The 14683-nt window shown below is 49.9% G+C and overlaps 6 protein-coding genes across 6 annotated transcripts; 4 read left to right on the top strand and 2 right to left on the bottom strand.

Annotated features, from left to right (window-relative positions):
* Window positions 1-508: 508 nt before the first annotated feature.
* FSUBG_2904 (uncharacterized protein) lies at window positions 509-1468 on the top strand (the record flags this gene model as incomplete). The annotated part of the gene is made up of 1 exon (XM_036680728.1): window positions 509-1468. The coding sequence occupies one exon, from the start codon at window positions 509-511 to the stop codon at window positions 1466-1468; it is 960 nt and encodes a 319-aa protein (XP_036541492.1).
* A 477-nt stretch (window positions 1469-1945) lies between these two features.
* FSUBG_2903 (tetracycline resistance) lies at window positions 1946-3169 on the bottom strand (the record flags this gene model as incomplete). The annotated part of the gene is made up of 2 exons (XM_036680727.1): window positions 1946-2957; window positions 3042-3169. The coding sequence occupies 2 exons, from the start codon at window positions 3167-3169 to the stop codon at window positions 1946-1948; spliced, it is 1140 nt and encodes a 379-aa protein (XP_036541491.1).
* A 4401-nt stretch (window positions 3170-7570) lies between these two features.
* On the top strand, window positions 7571-8974 carry FSUBG_2902 (uncharacterized protein; the record flags this gene model as incomplete). Its single annotated transcript, XM_036680726.1, has 1 exon — window positions 7571-8974. One exon carries the CDS (start codon window positions 7571-7573, stop codon window positions 8972-8974), a length of 1404 nt encoding a protein of 467 aa, XP_036541490.1.
* Window positions 8975-9435: 461 nt separating this feature from the next.
* On the top strand, window positions 9436-10926 carry FSUBG_2901 (oxidoreductase ordL; the record flags this gene model as incomplete). The annotated part of the gene is made up of 1 exon (XM_036680725.1): window positions 9436-10926. One exon carries the CDS (start codon window positions 9436-9438, stop codon window positions 10924-10926), a length of 1491 nt encoding a protein of 496 aa, XP_036541489.1.
* A 215-nt stretch (window positions 10927-11141) lies between these two features.
* Window positions 11142-12149, top strand: FSUBG_2900 (dihydroorotate dehydrogenase (fumarate); the record flags this gene model as incomplete). Its single annotated transcript, XM_036680724.1, has 1 exon — window positions 11142-12149. One exon carries the CDS (start codon window positions 11142-11144, stop codon window positions 12147-12149), a length of 1008 nt encoding a protein of 335 aa, XP_036541488.1.
* Window positions 12150-12327: 178 nt separating this feature from the next.
* FSUBG_2899 (neutral amino acid permease) lies at window positions 12328-13875 on the bottom strand (the record flags this gene model as incomplete). The annotated part of the gene is made up of 4 exons (XM_036680721.1): window positions 12328-12756; window positions 12809-13200; window positions 13249-13702; window positions 13753-13875. 4 exons carry the CDS (start codon window positions 13873-13875, stop codon window positions 12328-12330), a joined length of 1398 nt encoding a protein of 465 aa, XP_036541487.1.
* Between the last annotated feature and the right edge of the window lie 808 nt (window positions 13876-14683).

Here is a 14683-nt window from a genome sequence, read left to right as displayed (position 1 = left end):
AGTATTGAACTGACGACCGTCCCTGTCGGCCAGAACGAACAGTCGTTGATAGGCGAGAGCTTGCCCGCCAGACTGTTGAGTAATACGACAGATCAAACTCCTAAGTCCTATTGGTGAAAGACAGAGCGCTGCCTCTGACATTGAGACTAGAGATCCAGTATTTAAAGTTTCAAGAACTGAAGGTAATCCGCGGTGAGGAGGTTTGTCAAGTTGTACAAGTAAAACTTATTATTTTACCTACAGAACTCAAAGCTTCAATAATTCGCCATAAATAAGTAAGATATTGGTGAAGCTTTCGGTATTGAGTCACTAATCATGCCTCTCACCAAAGTCCAAGGTTTTCGATTACCTATAAAGAGGCTGCCTTTCCTCCCTCTGTTTCACTCCTCGTTCTTGAAGAATCTTCCCCGGAATCCACTCAACCTCACAAGACTCGTCTTTTATCAAGTCAAAGATCGTCTTGCCAGACGAGACTACGCCCTCTCAAAATCGCGCACACCTTACCAACATGACCTGCTCTTTTCATCCGTTCCCTAAACTGCCCGCTGAGCTTCGGATCCAAATATGGGATGCAGCATGTCTTTCCTATGATCTCTACAGTCTCCGTGGAATTGGGATGCATTACATTGATTTGGATCCCAGTGCTGACGATACTACCATCTTGGCCTATCACAAATCCACGGCGGATGCTGTTGACGGAGATGATCACTCGGCCTGCTTGGTTCACGCGCTATTGACAACCTGCAAAGAGTCACGGTATGTTGTATCACGATACTGGAATCACTATCGCTATGGAGATATGTCTGTTCCGCCTGCAATGCTACCTGTCCGCGAGATTGGAGGAGTTTGGCATGCTCCTGTTTGCCCGGCTAAAGATATCTTTTGCATCAAGTCAAAGACCTGGAATACACCCGACAACCATATGGGAATCTGGCAAATCAAGATTCCAGACTTCACCTCACAACAATTATGGACCACGAATATCCAAAACATTGCATTTGAGTTTGACAAATCTTGGAACAAAGACCTCCCGAAACGCTACCTTGATCTCATGTCAGAGACCTCGGCCCGTGGATGTCTCTCACGTTTCCTTTACAACAGATATCTCAATAGTTCAACTACGCCTAAGATTTGGATCATAGTGAAGAATGGTCAATGGACAATTGACCCTGATCATCCCCTAAAACCATTCCATGATTGCGATACAGAATATGTCTCGGTCTCCGAGTACTTTTCATGCCGCCACTGTCGTAGGACCCATGATTTCGATGGAGTCTTTGAAAGCGTCAGATCGTTTACAAATAGTCTCGATAATCTTGGCGTGGCCGGGACTTTTAACCTAGAGTCTCACATATCAAGAAATATCAAGTTCCTTGCTCATCGGGATATGCAAATTGATCTTTGTACAGGACGAGGACCTCATGAGGATGAGAAGGAGGATGATGATGATTCTGACTTGGGGTTCTGAAAAGTTTGGAGGAAGCAAGGTCGTGCTTGATATCGAGCACTTTAGAAATGAGGGCCTCCAACCGTCTTGAAAATTGAGGATCTATGAAATGAACATCCTCCTTTCGGGGTTGCCTCTTTTATGTTCTTGAATAACTTCGACGACTGAAGCTGATATCAATATTTAATATTGTCTCTGCTTTTGGTAAAATGCTCACAAAATGTTAGTGCTAGAACCGTATCATCCGTAGATGTTACATGGCACGACTAGCAAAGAAGAGTCCGACACCCCATTGCGTAGGATTTGAAAGCCAAAATTCATTACTCTGCTCTTGGGTACTTGCTCTATCTCATCACATCTGGTGCACTACTACCATAGAGTACAGAACACCCCCTTCAACTTTCCGACCAAATACGCTGTTCCCGTTGCTCACTGGAATAAGACCCAAGTACATGACTTCCTCTGATATCCATGTTCCTGGTCCTTAGCAACCTCAATTTACTCTTCTCCTTCCCCACTGGTGTTGGCCCCATCATTCTCATCATCGCTTCCGTCGTCACTTCCGTCGTTACTTCCGTCGTCACTATCCTCTCCATCTTCATCGCTACTCTGAACGCCTTCGTCAATAAACCCCGGCAGCTGATTCTCTCTTCGAACAAGAAGTCTGACTAATAGAAAGACCAAGCCGTAGAAGTAAGGGTCATTGTTAGCAAGTTGTTCAAGGGCAACCAGGAAATCGGTTACAGCACCCTGAGTTCCATCAACCATGTTGCTGCGAGTTTCATCCCAGTCGATCTCGACATATTCGTGTTCAAGGTCGCGCCACACAGTGGAACACCTCTGGCGATATCGTGCAACCCAGTGAACGTCATCGTCGATGAGCCAAAGGGATGGTGTAGTAGAAACCGCCATCTCCTGGTAATAGAGGGACGTCGCTAGCCGGCTTCGCATAGAGTCTTCTCGTTTCATCAAATCGGACCAGCTAGAAGGAAAGCTGGCGTTCCAGCTGCGGTCGAACTTGAAAGCAATGTTCCAACTTCCAATAACTGTGAACTTCTTGGTGCCAAAGAAAGGGGCCAACAGCATCATGTCGAGAGAACACGCAGGGACTGATTCGAGATTGGAGGTGTCAATGCAGAACATATCACTATACGGCTTCACTAACGGGCACCGTTTCTCGCTCTTGTTCTGAAGAACAATAGCCGAGGGGAAAGATTTGTCGTACCATGCGGACTCGCCTCTTGGGAGGGGCTGTTGTCGACACGCAAGCCATTCCTTCAAATTTAGATGCTTTGATACCACTTCACGGGATTCTTTGCAGGCCAGCCAAAGACCTGCGTCCCAGAGATAGGCTGACTTGTTAACGTGCTTGACAGGAGATAGTGAATTGGCGGGTTCACCCCATGGGCTCTCCAGGGCTCTCATAGTGACATACCCAATGCCTTCATAGTCGTAGTCGTGGCCCTCGAGGTTTGGGTCACCAGTGACAGGATGTTTGTAGTCTTTTATCCTGAAACCTTGAGTGTCTACGACGTCCACCGCGACGTAGTGAAGGTCCCTCTCGATTCTCGACGATTAAGGCAGGCAGGCTGACTTCCAGATTTCGAGTCGTAACTTCGTGGGTAAGCGTGGGAAAGGTTTAAAGGTTGAGAAAGTTTCTGTAGCAGTTGGGGTGCTCTGAAGATCTTGGGTGGGAAAAGTACCGACTGAGGACTCCGCCATGGTCACTACAGTGCGTTAGACATGTTATTTAATGACGGTAGAGTAGCATACCTGAGGGCGGTTGTATACTTTTCTGGATAGAACTTGAAAAGCAAGATTAAATGTTTTTACAGAAGGCTTGAGGGATGAAGAAGGGAAAAGAGTTGGAAGCGAAGACCTGGCCTTTGTAGACAAAAACATGGGGCTTACGTTTGCTAGTGAATCGATCAGTCCAACTCACAGTGGGAATCCAGTGCCAGCGCCAGTGGCAACGGGAGTGACAGTCAGTAACACAAGATGCACGTTCGCAAACGTCTCAACCAATCATCTCATGGAACCACTGATTCACCATGACCAAAGCTGCTGCAGTCAAAAGCCTATGAACAGGGTGGCGAGGCGTATTATGGACTGGCCAGTGCCATGACGAAGTCCTTTGCGATGCTTCGCATTCAACCTGGGAGAACCGTTTTATGATGCGACATAAGGTCCCAAGGCCAAACTGTTATCAACAGTTTCTACCGGATTCTATTGGCTGATCATCCTGTTACCGGAGCCGGGTAAATGTACGAAACAAAAGGAATCTTGATGAGCCTTGTTTTCACGTTGCCCCTGGACCCAAGTTCAATACCCCTGATTGTGCTCAACCCGAGATCTTAATGGGAATTTACCTCACAGGTACCTACTGTTCACCCCTTTACCATGCTGCGTGTCGATCTATGTATTCAAACTTACCACGCTGCTAGATTTCCATTCACACCGCGCAACCGTGGTATGCAATACACCGGCGTCCACCAAGATCAAGATATACCATCGCGTTTCAACTGATCTCGATCTCCATGTCTTCGAGACTCACGCCATGAGCTGGATAAGTCCGTATAATTGACAAATAGAGGCTTTCTGAAGGCCCGTAAGAAGACGAGACGAGTTGCAAGGAACACTCACACTTGCAAAATTGGCTCAGGATGGACCTACGTTTTTGCGCCTGCTGGCAAAAACGGGAATACAGTGCGTACAGTCCATGCGAAGAAGACGTAATGTGGCCCTACTACTGGGTAACTGACGCAAAGTAGTTGCAAGAAGTTTTAACTCCCATGCTACAGTATTGTGGTGCAGAGTATGCCTATATTTGTTGGGGCCATGTTGTTCACAGAAAGGCTAACAGTATACATCTAAGTTCGCTGGCCTTTTCCAAAAAGCTCGGTATGCATTTCGATTCACAGTGATTTGGGATCTTCTGGCCCATCGCACCTCTGAATGATCGCAGCCGTGACTACCAGATCAACTTCAGGACAGCCTATCAACAGTTTGCGGTTACACATGCGGTTAGGTTTCTTGTGTCTCCAGGCAATAAGGCCTCGTACAAGAAGCTGCAATATAAAATGCAAGGATATGGGTTGGTGCATATGTAGTGAGGACTAGGGCAAGCGATGGGAAGTTCAAAACATTCAGCGAGTTTTGTAGCACGGGATATTCACGATTAAAAGATTGACAATATCACCTCAGTTTCAGCCAGAGAGTATCCGATTCTTATCTCGAATCCATTCCACAAAGCCGAAGAGTCCTTCCTCTTCTCAGAGCTCTAGCTGCACTAGGTCGCCAAACTTCCAAGTTGCAATTGTTTCTGTCCTTGTTTGTTTCTTCGGGTGTCCTCTCGTCTGTGTCTTTCGCATCCATGCGGTTTTCCATGCCTACGTGTCTCCAATACTTTCTAGAGCCACATGAATCCTGTCATCAGATCCTGTACTATGGGAGGTCAATACCCACGGTATATGGAAGAGGATGTGCACAAACTTCAGCTCAACAGGTCCACCGCTACCCAAACACAACCTCCCGCGATCAAAGTTACCAATCGGCGACCAAAGCGACTTCCATCCATCCTTCTCATTTATCCTGACGCCTTATTCTTGTCGTGGTATGATTGGGGAGTTGGAGTTGCATCGGAACACTTCGGTCGAGACTGGATCGTTTTGTCAGAGGAGAGATTCTCGGAGCCAGGGGTTGCGACTAAAAGGGCACTTAGCAAATAGTGACAATTTTGTAACACCGATCAATTTGTGGTGGCATCGATCATGGCCCCCTCCCATTTTGGATTGCGTCTCCCACGTTACCTGAAGTCCATCGGATCAGGTCTCCGGCAACACCACGTGGAGGTTGTGCGAGCCAGACCTCATAACCATTCCTCCATCGAGCCAAGTGTGGTCATCCCCTGAGAAGAACTCAGCAAGACTGGCGAAAATGCTCAGTCGAAGCTGGATACTGACTCAACAACACTGGCCCGACGCTCAGTCGAAGTTGGACATGCGGCATTCTTTTGCTCATTCAAACCGTGTTCAATAGCGTTCTCAATCTCTCCTAGGCTCAGCCGCACCCATGAGCAGGACTGGCCCCGACTCAGCAGACTTCGCCAAAGGCTGAAGAAAGCTGGACGATTGCTATACCTCCCTGTCAAAATACGTGGCTCAATTGCACCCTTGGGTCGAACTGGTCGTGACTTGTATAGTCTGAAAAAGCTCTTCGACGATCGAGGTATTTGACAATCGGCATCAGAGGAGTGGCCCTGAGTCTTGGCTCGGCGGTCTTTCAGGAAGGGGGTGGATAGCCATTATAATACAGCTCGGACACTGAGTGTAGTTCTGAAGTTTTCTCAATTCAAGCATCGCCGAAGAGAATCGTGAGAAATTGAGCGCCTTTGTGTAATCTTCTGAAAGTGCGTATTTTGTAAACCTCAGGCGCCGGGGCGCAAATGTCTCTGTCAATTGGTGTTAACCTATTGATTGTACGCACTACGTTTGCTTGATCGATTGGATCAAGTGATCCACGCTCTGAGTATCTTGTAGGTACGGTTGAAAGTATCTCACCGGCCTGTGTTTCTGGATCTGATGGAGTCTTTGGTTGTTCATCTCCGCTGAAGCTCGCTGGACCTGGCCGCTTTTCGCCTTTTCACAAAGCTTTGGTCGTGTTGCTGTTCCTAACGCAGTAGATTCGGGCTGTTGGCCTTCGAATCGGCGGTCCAACAAGGGACTTGGATCTCGATCTAACTTCACAAGAGTGGCCGTGCTTCGATGAGGCTGACTTTGAGGGGGCGCGGTGGCAGACAACAATGTTGATGGCTACAAGTCTGCTGTATCTTGACTGGAAGGACAGATGAAGGGTTCGCGGGAGTAGAACTGAATGTCTGAGTGAGGGGCGCATGTGATTGTGCTTTTGGCACTCAGCTGATGGCTCGGTGAGGGAGTGGACAATGCTTTGGGATGACTGGTCATGTTTGATGATTGTTGAGGATGCTTGAGCGGATGAGATGAAGCAGACAATGTGAGGTTGTTGTAGCACGCGCCTGGAGAAGCGGAGGAATGACGCAAGGAAAAACGACGAGGAAGGGAGGACATGATCTGGGATGGGAAGGGCCCAACAAGTGGCATGCCTTTTAGGGGGCGGTTGCCTTCTCTCGGTACCTTAAGCAAGTTGAGTCCACCGCACTCTTTACCTTAGGTACTGTCATGTGGCCCCATCCCAGCTCCACCATCTTGCCTTGTCGCCTTGTCGACCGCTGGGACCTGCAGCAATCACTCCTAATGACCAACATAGCCCTCTTGGACCGGTCTCCGACTTCGCGCACTATACATTGACTCCAAACCCGTCATCAGACGGGTGTGAGCTATTTGACACTCCGACGTTCTATCTATCAACCGCCGCTCTGGCTTGCAGCATTACCCCTATGGAGTTCCCTACAACTACGCCGGCATAACACAACAACCTCGACCAGGCCGCCGCTCAATGAGGTCCAGAGACAATTAGCTTGAACAGATTACTTCCTGGCGAGTTACAAAGTCAGATGTTCGAGGTGGGAGAGTCTCACAAGGGCCCAAGCCAATCATTGTCTCGGGACTATGGCAACCAGTGGCAGGTGACTCTCACGTTCTCTCATCAAAATCTGGGTTGAACACGAGATCAACATTATGAGTGTACGATCAACTTGGAAAGTTCAAGGTGAGCCTTAGATCCAGATTCTCGTGTGTTGCTGTTGAACCCCAGCAGAAGAACAACGGCATGATTTGCGTCGCGCGACGTCCAACATGATCTCGCTCTTGGAACCTCGCAGCCTGTTCTATAAATTTGGTGCGGAGCCTGTTTCCATTGTTCGTTGCAATTGTCCACGTGAGTATCTCGCTAATCCTTGACAGTCTCTTTGTTCAGCCAAACCCACTGAATATGACTGGTGCACATCTGAACAGTTTTGGAACACGATCAAGTTATCAAGCGAGCGCTTTAGACACCAAATCCTCCCCCACGTTTTCAGCCTATATAAGGCCGTTGCGGCTCTCCCAGATCTACCCGAATTACCAACATCCATCAACTCATTACCATTCCCACACAAACAAACACAGGAATTACCGAATCATTTCCACTTCGAAATCAAGAACAATGTCGCACTCTTTCGAGATAGATGGAAAGTCTCCCCTTCTCTTCCTCCCAGAGCATCTTCTTATTTTGTTTTTGAATAAGGCCTCTTTCGATGGAGCTGATATGGAAGAGATCATGAACGAAGTCCTCGGCACTCGTCCCTTGTTCCTTTCAGATCCTCGAGACGAGTCAGAGATCTTGAAAAGCGTACTTCGCAAGGGACAGTTCCCTTTCACGCTTAAAGGGTACTTCAAGTTTGGTTTCCAGCCTTCTTCTCTGTGGATTTCCACGCAGACTCGAGACTCAAGCCGCGGGGAAGAGTCAGCCATTGCCGAATTTGCGGGGCGATATAAATCTGAAGAGGATACCAAAGCTGCCCTGAATATGTTGAAGTTGCTATTGCATCAAACACTCCAGGCTGTTGGGGCTTCAGCTTCAGACCCTTCTCCACGACCTCCTATCGACCATTTGGTTGAATGGATCAAATGGACCTCAGATGCACTGTTCGCTGACGAGTTCCGCGATGGTATCTCTCACATGATTGGGATGCTGTGCAAGAATGGTGGTGTAATTGATCTCTACCAAGATCGCTTTGGCGCCCAAGGTCATCCAGAGACGGGACCCGACAACGCAGTCGAGCTTGCAATGCAATCCTACTGCCCCAGCTCTCTCCTTGAGAACTTTCTCATGTACCGACCAGTCAGCGAAGGACCACTAACCGCTAGGAGCAAGCTCTGGAGACGTTTCGGCTCTGATCTGCCTCGAGGAACACATCGTGCTGTGTCAAACATGGAGTGGATCGTCGCCGGTATTCACACCCAGTTCTACGGCCGAAAGTTTGGTCCTTTCACTGGCTATGGCGAGAGACTCAAAGGATTTGACTACCCCGAGGGTATTGCTGAAGTCTACAAAATCAAGGCTTATTTGCTGTCGAACGAGTACTGTACCGATGCGATTGAAAGAGAGGCCCTGAACAATCTCGCCGAGGCGGTCACCGAGATCCAAGAGATGCTTCCATTCACTGGCCGCCTTCACCATGGCGAAGATAGCGAGAATGAAGGTTTATTCAAGCTCTTCAGTGCTGTGTCATGCCTCGCTTCCGATTCTTACAAAACAGAATGTGATAAGCTGACTGAAGAGCTTGGCCCACGACGCCATCAATTCATCATCAACGACCGTTTTGACCCTCGAGTTGAATGGATGAAGTATACGGCTGACATCAAGATTCCCGAGTTACAGAGTGAGCCTGGCAAGAAGTTCCGCGATGAGGCCCTCGAGATCTGGCGACGACTGATCATTGAGCGTGGCGACAACCGACGATGGTGGGAGATTAAGGAGCAGGATAAGTGGTTCGTCCCTATCGAAGAGGTCAAGTCTGCTCTCAGAGTCGCGAATCCATCTGCTGCAGATGCTATGGGTCTCTAAGTGTTTCCGCTTTGGGTTGTTTTCTTGAGAGCTTTGGTGTTTTCGCGTAGCCCAATGGCAGACGCTGGCTTTCCACTCGGGAGTTTAGAGTTCATTGATATTTAGTTTAATAAAAGGATAAGTCCATGAACCCAATCTTCTAATCGTACCATTGTGAGGGAAATAAGGTAGTGACCGTGATACTAACGTTGCAGTAACCAGGATGTGAACCCCGCACGACAACCGCCGATCCCACTCAAATTCGGGGAACCTCGATCATATCCTTCCTGATTGAGTATACGGAACCGACGCTTATCGGGCGGTCGTGTTTCTCCATGATTGTTGAGCGAATCTTGGAGCGGCTCTACAATTGAAGTCCGGATCTTTCTCGTCGCGCTGACTCGGTATAAAAGATCGACAGCGAGGCTTCTTTACCTTTTTTCCTCCTTCAAGGTTCTCGGCGGTCAAGTCAATCATCGATCATGAGGTCCTCTTTGTCTCAGGTGATAACAGCCAGCATCCTTCTGGCTTCAGGTGTCAATTCTCTCGCCGTCGCGCATCCTCACTCCTCGCGAAGCGACACGCCTGATGAGTCCCCTCTCAAGATTCCTGGATTGCCTCTGCCGAACGCGACAAAGTCGTACTGGCAAGATCCTCCTCACCGCATCGCCAACCTCCGCACCACCAAGGATCTGCCGACAGAGAAGACCTTTGACTATGTCATCATTGGTTCCGGTATCTCAGGTGCTGCTACTGCACACAAGCTGTTGGACCGCGACTCAAGCCTATCGATTCTGATGATTGAAGCGCGAACTGCGGCTTCAGGCGCGACTGGCCGTAACGGAGGTCATTGCAAGCCTGGTGACTACAATGGCGTGAAGGCATGGGTCGAGACATATGGCGAAGACGATGCTCTTCGAATCGCCAACATGGAGCAGGACTGTGTCGACGACGTGCGCGATTTTGTCCGCTCACACAACGTTTCAAGCGATTTCACAGACGTCGAGACCGCCAGTTTGTACTGGACTGATGATTCGTTCAAGACAGCCGTTGAGTCAATTGAGTTTCAGCACGATCTTGAGAAGCGCCGACCCAATGACGTTCCCAAGAACAAGAGGACTATCTGGAAGGGCCAGGAGGCTCGCGACTACTGGGGATGGCCTGAGATCGTTGGTGCTGTGACCTTCAAAGCCCATACTCAGAATCCATACCATACCGTTTGCGGGATGCTTGAGTACAGCCTTGAGAAGGGTCTCAATCTACAAACAAACACCATGGCGCTAAGTCTCAACCAGCTCGGCAGGAAGACTAAGGCTGGAGCGAGATGGGAAGTCAAGACGAATCGAGGAACCGTCAAGAGCAAGCAAGTCGTCCTCGCTACCAATGGCTTCACGCCTGCTCTTCACCCCGGCATCGCAAGCACCAATTTCACCATGCCTGTCCGCAACCAAGTCTCTGCCGTAACGCCCTCCGCCAACACGACTGATAACAAAGTCTTCCGACGAAGCAACAGCGTTCCTGATCTCCACAGCGGCAACGTCTACATCGCCGCTCAGCCCCCAGGTGCCAAAAACGAAGGCAGTGTTGTAATCGGCGGCTCAACCCAAATGTCTCCCACGCGCGAACGCTACATCACCGATGATACCGCTATCAACGAGCAAATCGCCTATGTCCTTCATGGCGCAGCCCGTACGGTCTACGGGTACGAGAACTGGGGCGGCTCGACGAAGGTTCTCCAGGACTGGACGGGTATTGTATGTGAGACACCGGATGGGTTTCCTCTAGTTGGCGAGGTTCCGGCTGAGGATGGACTGTGGGCTATTGTTTGTATGAATGGGCACGGAATGGCATGGGCTTATAGGAGTGCTGAGGCGCTGGTTAATATGATGACTGAGGGCAAGACGCCGAAGTGGTTTCCGGAACAATTCAAGGCGCAGCGAGCGTGGGAGGCTCAGGGTAATGATGAGCTGTGAAGATTTTAGTAAAAAATACAAATTCAAGAGTCACTTACACTTGATGTCCAGCAAACATGGGCGAACTGAGTTGGCGACCTCACCAAGTGCCATATTGAGAAAGGCCTGTCTCGTGATTACATAATGCGCTTCTTATCAACACCAGCCCCTCACTATTGGCTTCGACTTGGACTTCAACTTCATTCCTCAACCGCTTCCTGTTCAAAGTTACAACTATGGCGCCACCAGAATTGGCGATTAGCCCGCCTTTGCTAAACTCGGCAACCCCATGGGCCACCGACATTAACGATCTTCTGGCAATCGCTTCATCCCCTTCAACAGGCGCTATCACGACCCGCACATCGCTTATCAATGGCTTCGGCCACAAACATGAGCAGCACCAATACCTCTTCTTCAACCCTGCCACTGCAACCCCAGACCAGGGCACTTCTTCCAACCAGGTTCCACCCAAGGGCCACACAGGAGATGCAATGGCAAGCTTGAATAACCTGGGCTACAGTCCCATCACGCTCGATGGGTATCTCGGCTTCTTGTCAGAGATTGCTGGTCGCCTTCCTGGACTGCGAAAGACTTTCATCGTCAGTGTCACCGGCTCACCTGAGGACATACAACAGAGCTATGCTCGTATCGAGGCTGCGTCGAAGGCCCTTCCGTTCCCTCTGGCCATGGAGGTCAACTTGAGTTGTCCGAACATCCCTGGCGCTCCACCGCCTGCGTATGGGGGCGCTGCTCTCAAGAAATATCTTGATCTGCTTCCACAGAGTCCTTCTTTGCCTGTTGGTATCAAGACACCGCCTTATACCCACCACGGACAGTTCGCAACCTTGATTGAGACCTTGCTTCCAACTGCGTCGTCCCTCAGCTTCATCACCGCCGCCAACACTCTCGGGTCGTGCCTTGTTCTTGAGAACAACAAGCTAGAACCCCAATTGCCTGGTACTGGTGTTGGTGGCATGGCCGGTCCGCCACTTCATCCGCTTGCACTAGGTAACGTGTCGACGTTGAGAAAGATGCTCGACCAAGTCCCGGAACTGAGTCATGTAAAGATCATCGGGGTCGGTGGAGTACGTGACGGGGACGGTTATCGAAGGATGAGGAGCGTTGGAGCTTATGCCGTGGCGGTGGGGACAGGCTTGGGGAAGCAAGGACCAGGTGTGTTTGAGAGGATTGAGAAAGATTTGAAGGGGGAGTGGAGAGTGAATTCATTGAAGGAGAAGCTGTGAGTGGCCAAACCGTAAAGGGGTTACTGTCTGGTCTCCGTGACTTTGAGAGTGACTTGGAAAGGACTGTTCATGCATTCACGAGACGCGGCTGGCCATTATTTGAACTCTATCAACGCTTGCATTTAACATCTATAAATCATCTATAACTACATCGAAACATCTATCCTCCATGTGCCCTTTAGGAAGAGTTGGAGTTATCGGCACAAGACCAAGCAGCAGAACCGCCGCTCACGTTGTATGAGTCGATAATACCCTTGATGGAACCATAAGTACCACCAACCATAAGGAAGGTACCAAGAACAATGACAAAGATACACCAGCCGACCATCATGGTCCACTTGGTAGTGCGCTGGGACTTGTCCTTGCCCTCAGCCCAGTGGTCATAGAGCCAGAGGCAGCCAAAGAGCTGCATGCACTGCAGTGTTCCGAGAAGGGCGCCGACAAGAGAGACGAGACCGCCGAAGACGGGGATACCGGAGGCGATAACGTAGGCAATGATGGCCATGCCAAAGGTGCAGCTGAGCCAGACAGCCCAGTGGGTGAAGCTGTTGGCGGTGAGATGCTTGGAGCCTCGGAGGAGGCGAACGAAAGCGTATTTGGCGGGAACCTTTGCGTTGTCAGTATCAATCATCATTATACAGTGAGGTAGATCAGCTTACGTGAGTGTAGAGTGTAGCAGAAACAATGAGACCAGGCAGAGCCAGACCGTAGCTGATCTTCTTGATGGTCTTTCCAGCAGATCCAAGAGCAGGAGAAGCAACGTAGGTACCGCAGTAGTAGTAGACAACAATGCCGACCACGATGTAAACAACAGTGACGACGCTCTGGCAAAGGATCAAAGCCTTCTTGTAGTGCTTGGGCTCTCGCATCTCAGCCGCGATAGGGAAGAAGACGGGAGTTCCGCAGTAGGCGAAGATGAAAGCGGCGATGGCAGACATGGCCTCAGCGAAGGTGGGGGTGTTGAAGAGCTTGTAATCGGACTTCCAAACACCATCCTTGGGGGCAAGGTCGGGGCGGTCCTGAACACCGACAGCGACGGTGACGACGAAAACTGCAGTTTGTTAGGGATGTTTCTGATGGAGTTGATAATGAGACTTACTGGATGTGATCAGGGTGACGAGACCAACCCAAGCAAGCCAACTGACTTTATCAAGGGTTCGAATCGAGGCGGTAACAAACGCGACAATACACGCAACAGCCACAAAGACAGCAGTGCAAGTACCGTGCATACTCAAGCTGTTCAACGCGATTGAAATACCAAGCATGGCAGATCCCGCAATGCAAATCGTAAGAAGCGAGTACGAGATACCGTAAAACTCCTTTCCAAAGCGTCCAAACACAAGACCAGCTGCGTCATCGATGCCGTAGACTTCTGGATGTCGCTGCTTGAACCGTCCGACGATGTAGTCTGACCACGTTGTGATGACGGCGATACACAGCATGCAGATGATGCCGGGGATGAGGCCGAGGGCGTCGAAGGAGGCGGGGATGGAGAGGACGCCGAGACCGATTTGGGACTTCATCATCAGAACTGAAGTTCCGAGCCAACCAACCTGCTCCCATTAGCTGTGTCTTCTGGTGTTGTATGTGCCAAGTGACGTACGTTTCGGTAGTTGGGACCATCTTCGGTGATTGTTCCAAAGACAGCATCGTTGGTGACGCCGGCTTCTTCACCGTGATGCTTGGTAGGCTCAGGGGCCTGATTCTCCGAATCGTAATGGCTCATGATCGCAGTTCTTCCCTTCCTTTCACAAGTTGAACACAAGATGGATAGACAAAAGAGAAGGGGAACCCGAGGACTGGAGAGTCTGGGGCACGCTTATATATCTAGATGAGCCCCATTCTCATCTGGGGTAGGTATTTCTGTTCCCACACAACTACGTAAAAGACTTTCGTTGGAACATTTGATCTGCTCTACCCCGAACTGACTCGCATCTCCGTTTATGGATCCCAGTGGATAACGTAAGAGATAGGGGAGTGAGTTCTTTGTTCACGGACGAGGCCCCATGGGGGCAGAGTAGAGTATGCTGAGCGGGCCGAGTTTGTAGCTTATCTCGAACGGGTCAATCGTTGACTCTTCCTCTTTTTCAGCCGAGAAATACCGTCCCTCGTCAAATTTTTCTGCAGAGTTTGTCCACACTTTTCCCCTTTTGTCAAGGCGCACTAGACATAGTCAGGTTAGCGGTTCCGCTTCTCCAAATCAGCCCGCGGCTATTCTCGCTCCAACTTTCACGACTCCAACTAAAAGCTTCCTTCATAATCTCGTGGACAAGGACTGTTTGTTCCTGGGGTGAAATCTCGGGGCCCCGGGTGGCAAGGGATGTTTTTTGTACGTAACAGACAGAGGAGAGAAACGTGGTTGTGGTATGATGGCAGTGTTGGGTGATTTTTCCCCAAGTTTTGGAGGGAGAGGGTGATTTGCTCGGTGCGGAGAAGGCTCAGGTTACTCCAAGTCTTTGACGCCATATCCGCTGCTGCTGCTGCTGCTTGGCTCGGCTTGACATGGGAGATTGTGCAGGCAGATTTCGGCACTT

This window comes from Fusarium subglutinans (assembly GCF_013396075.1).
Source record: "Fusarium subglutinans strain NRRL 66333 chromosome Unknown NRRL66333_c0000026, whole genome shotgun sequence".
NCBI lineage: Eukaryota > Fungi > Ascomycota > Sordariomycetes > Hypocreales > Nectriaceae > Fusarium > Fusarium subglutinans.
This window is presented reverse-complemented; position numbering and strand designations above follow the sequence as displayed.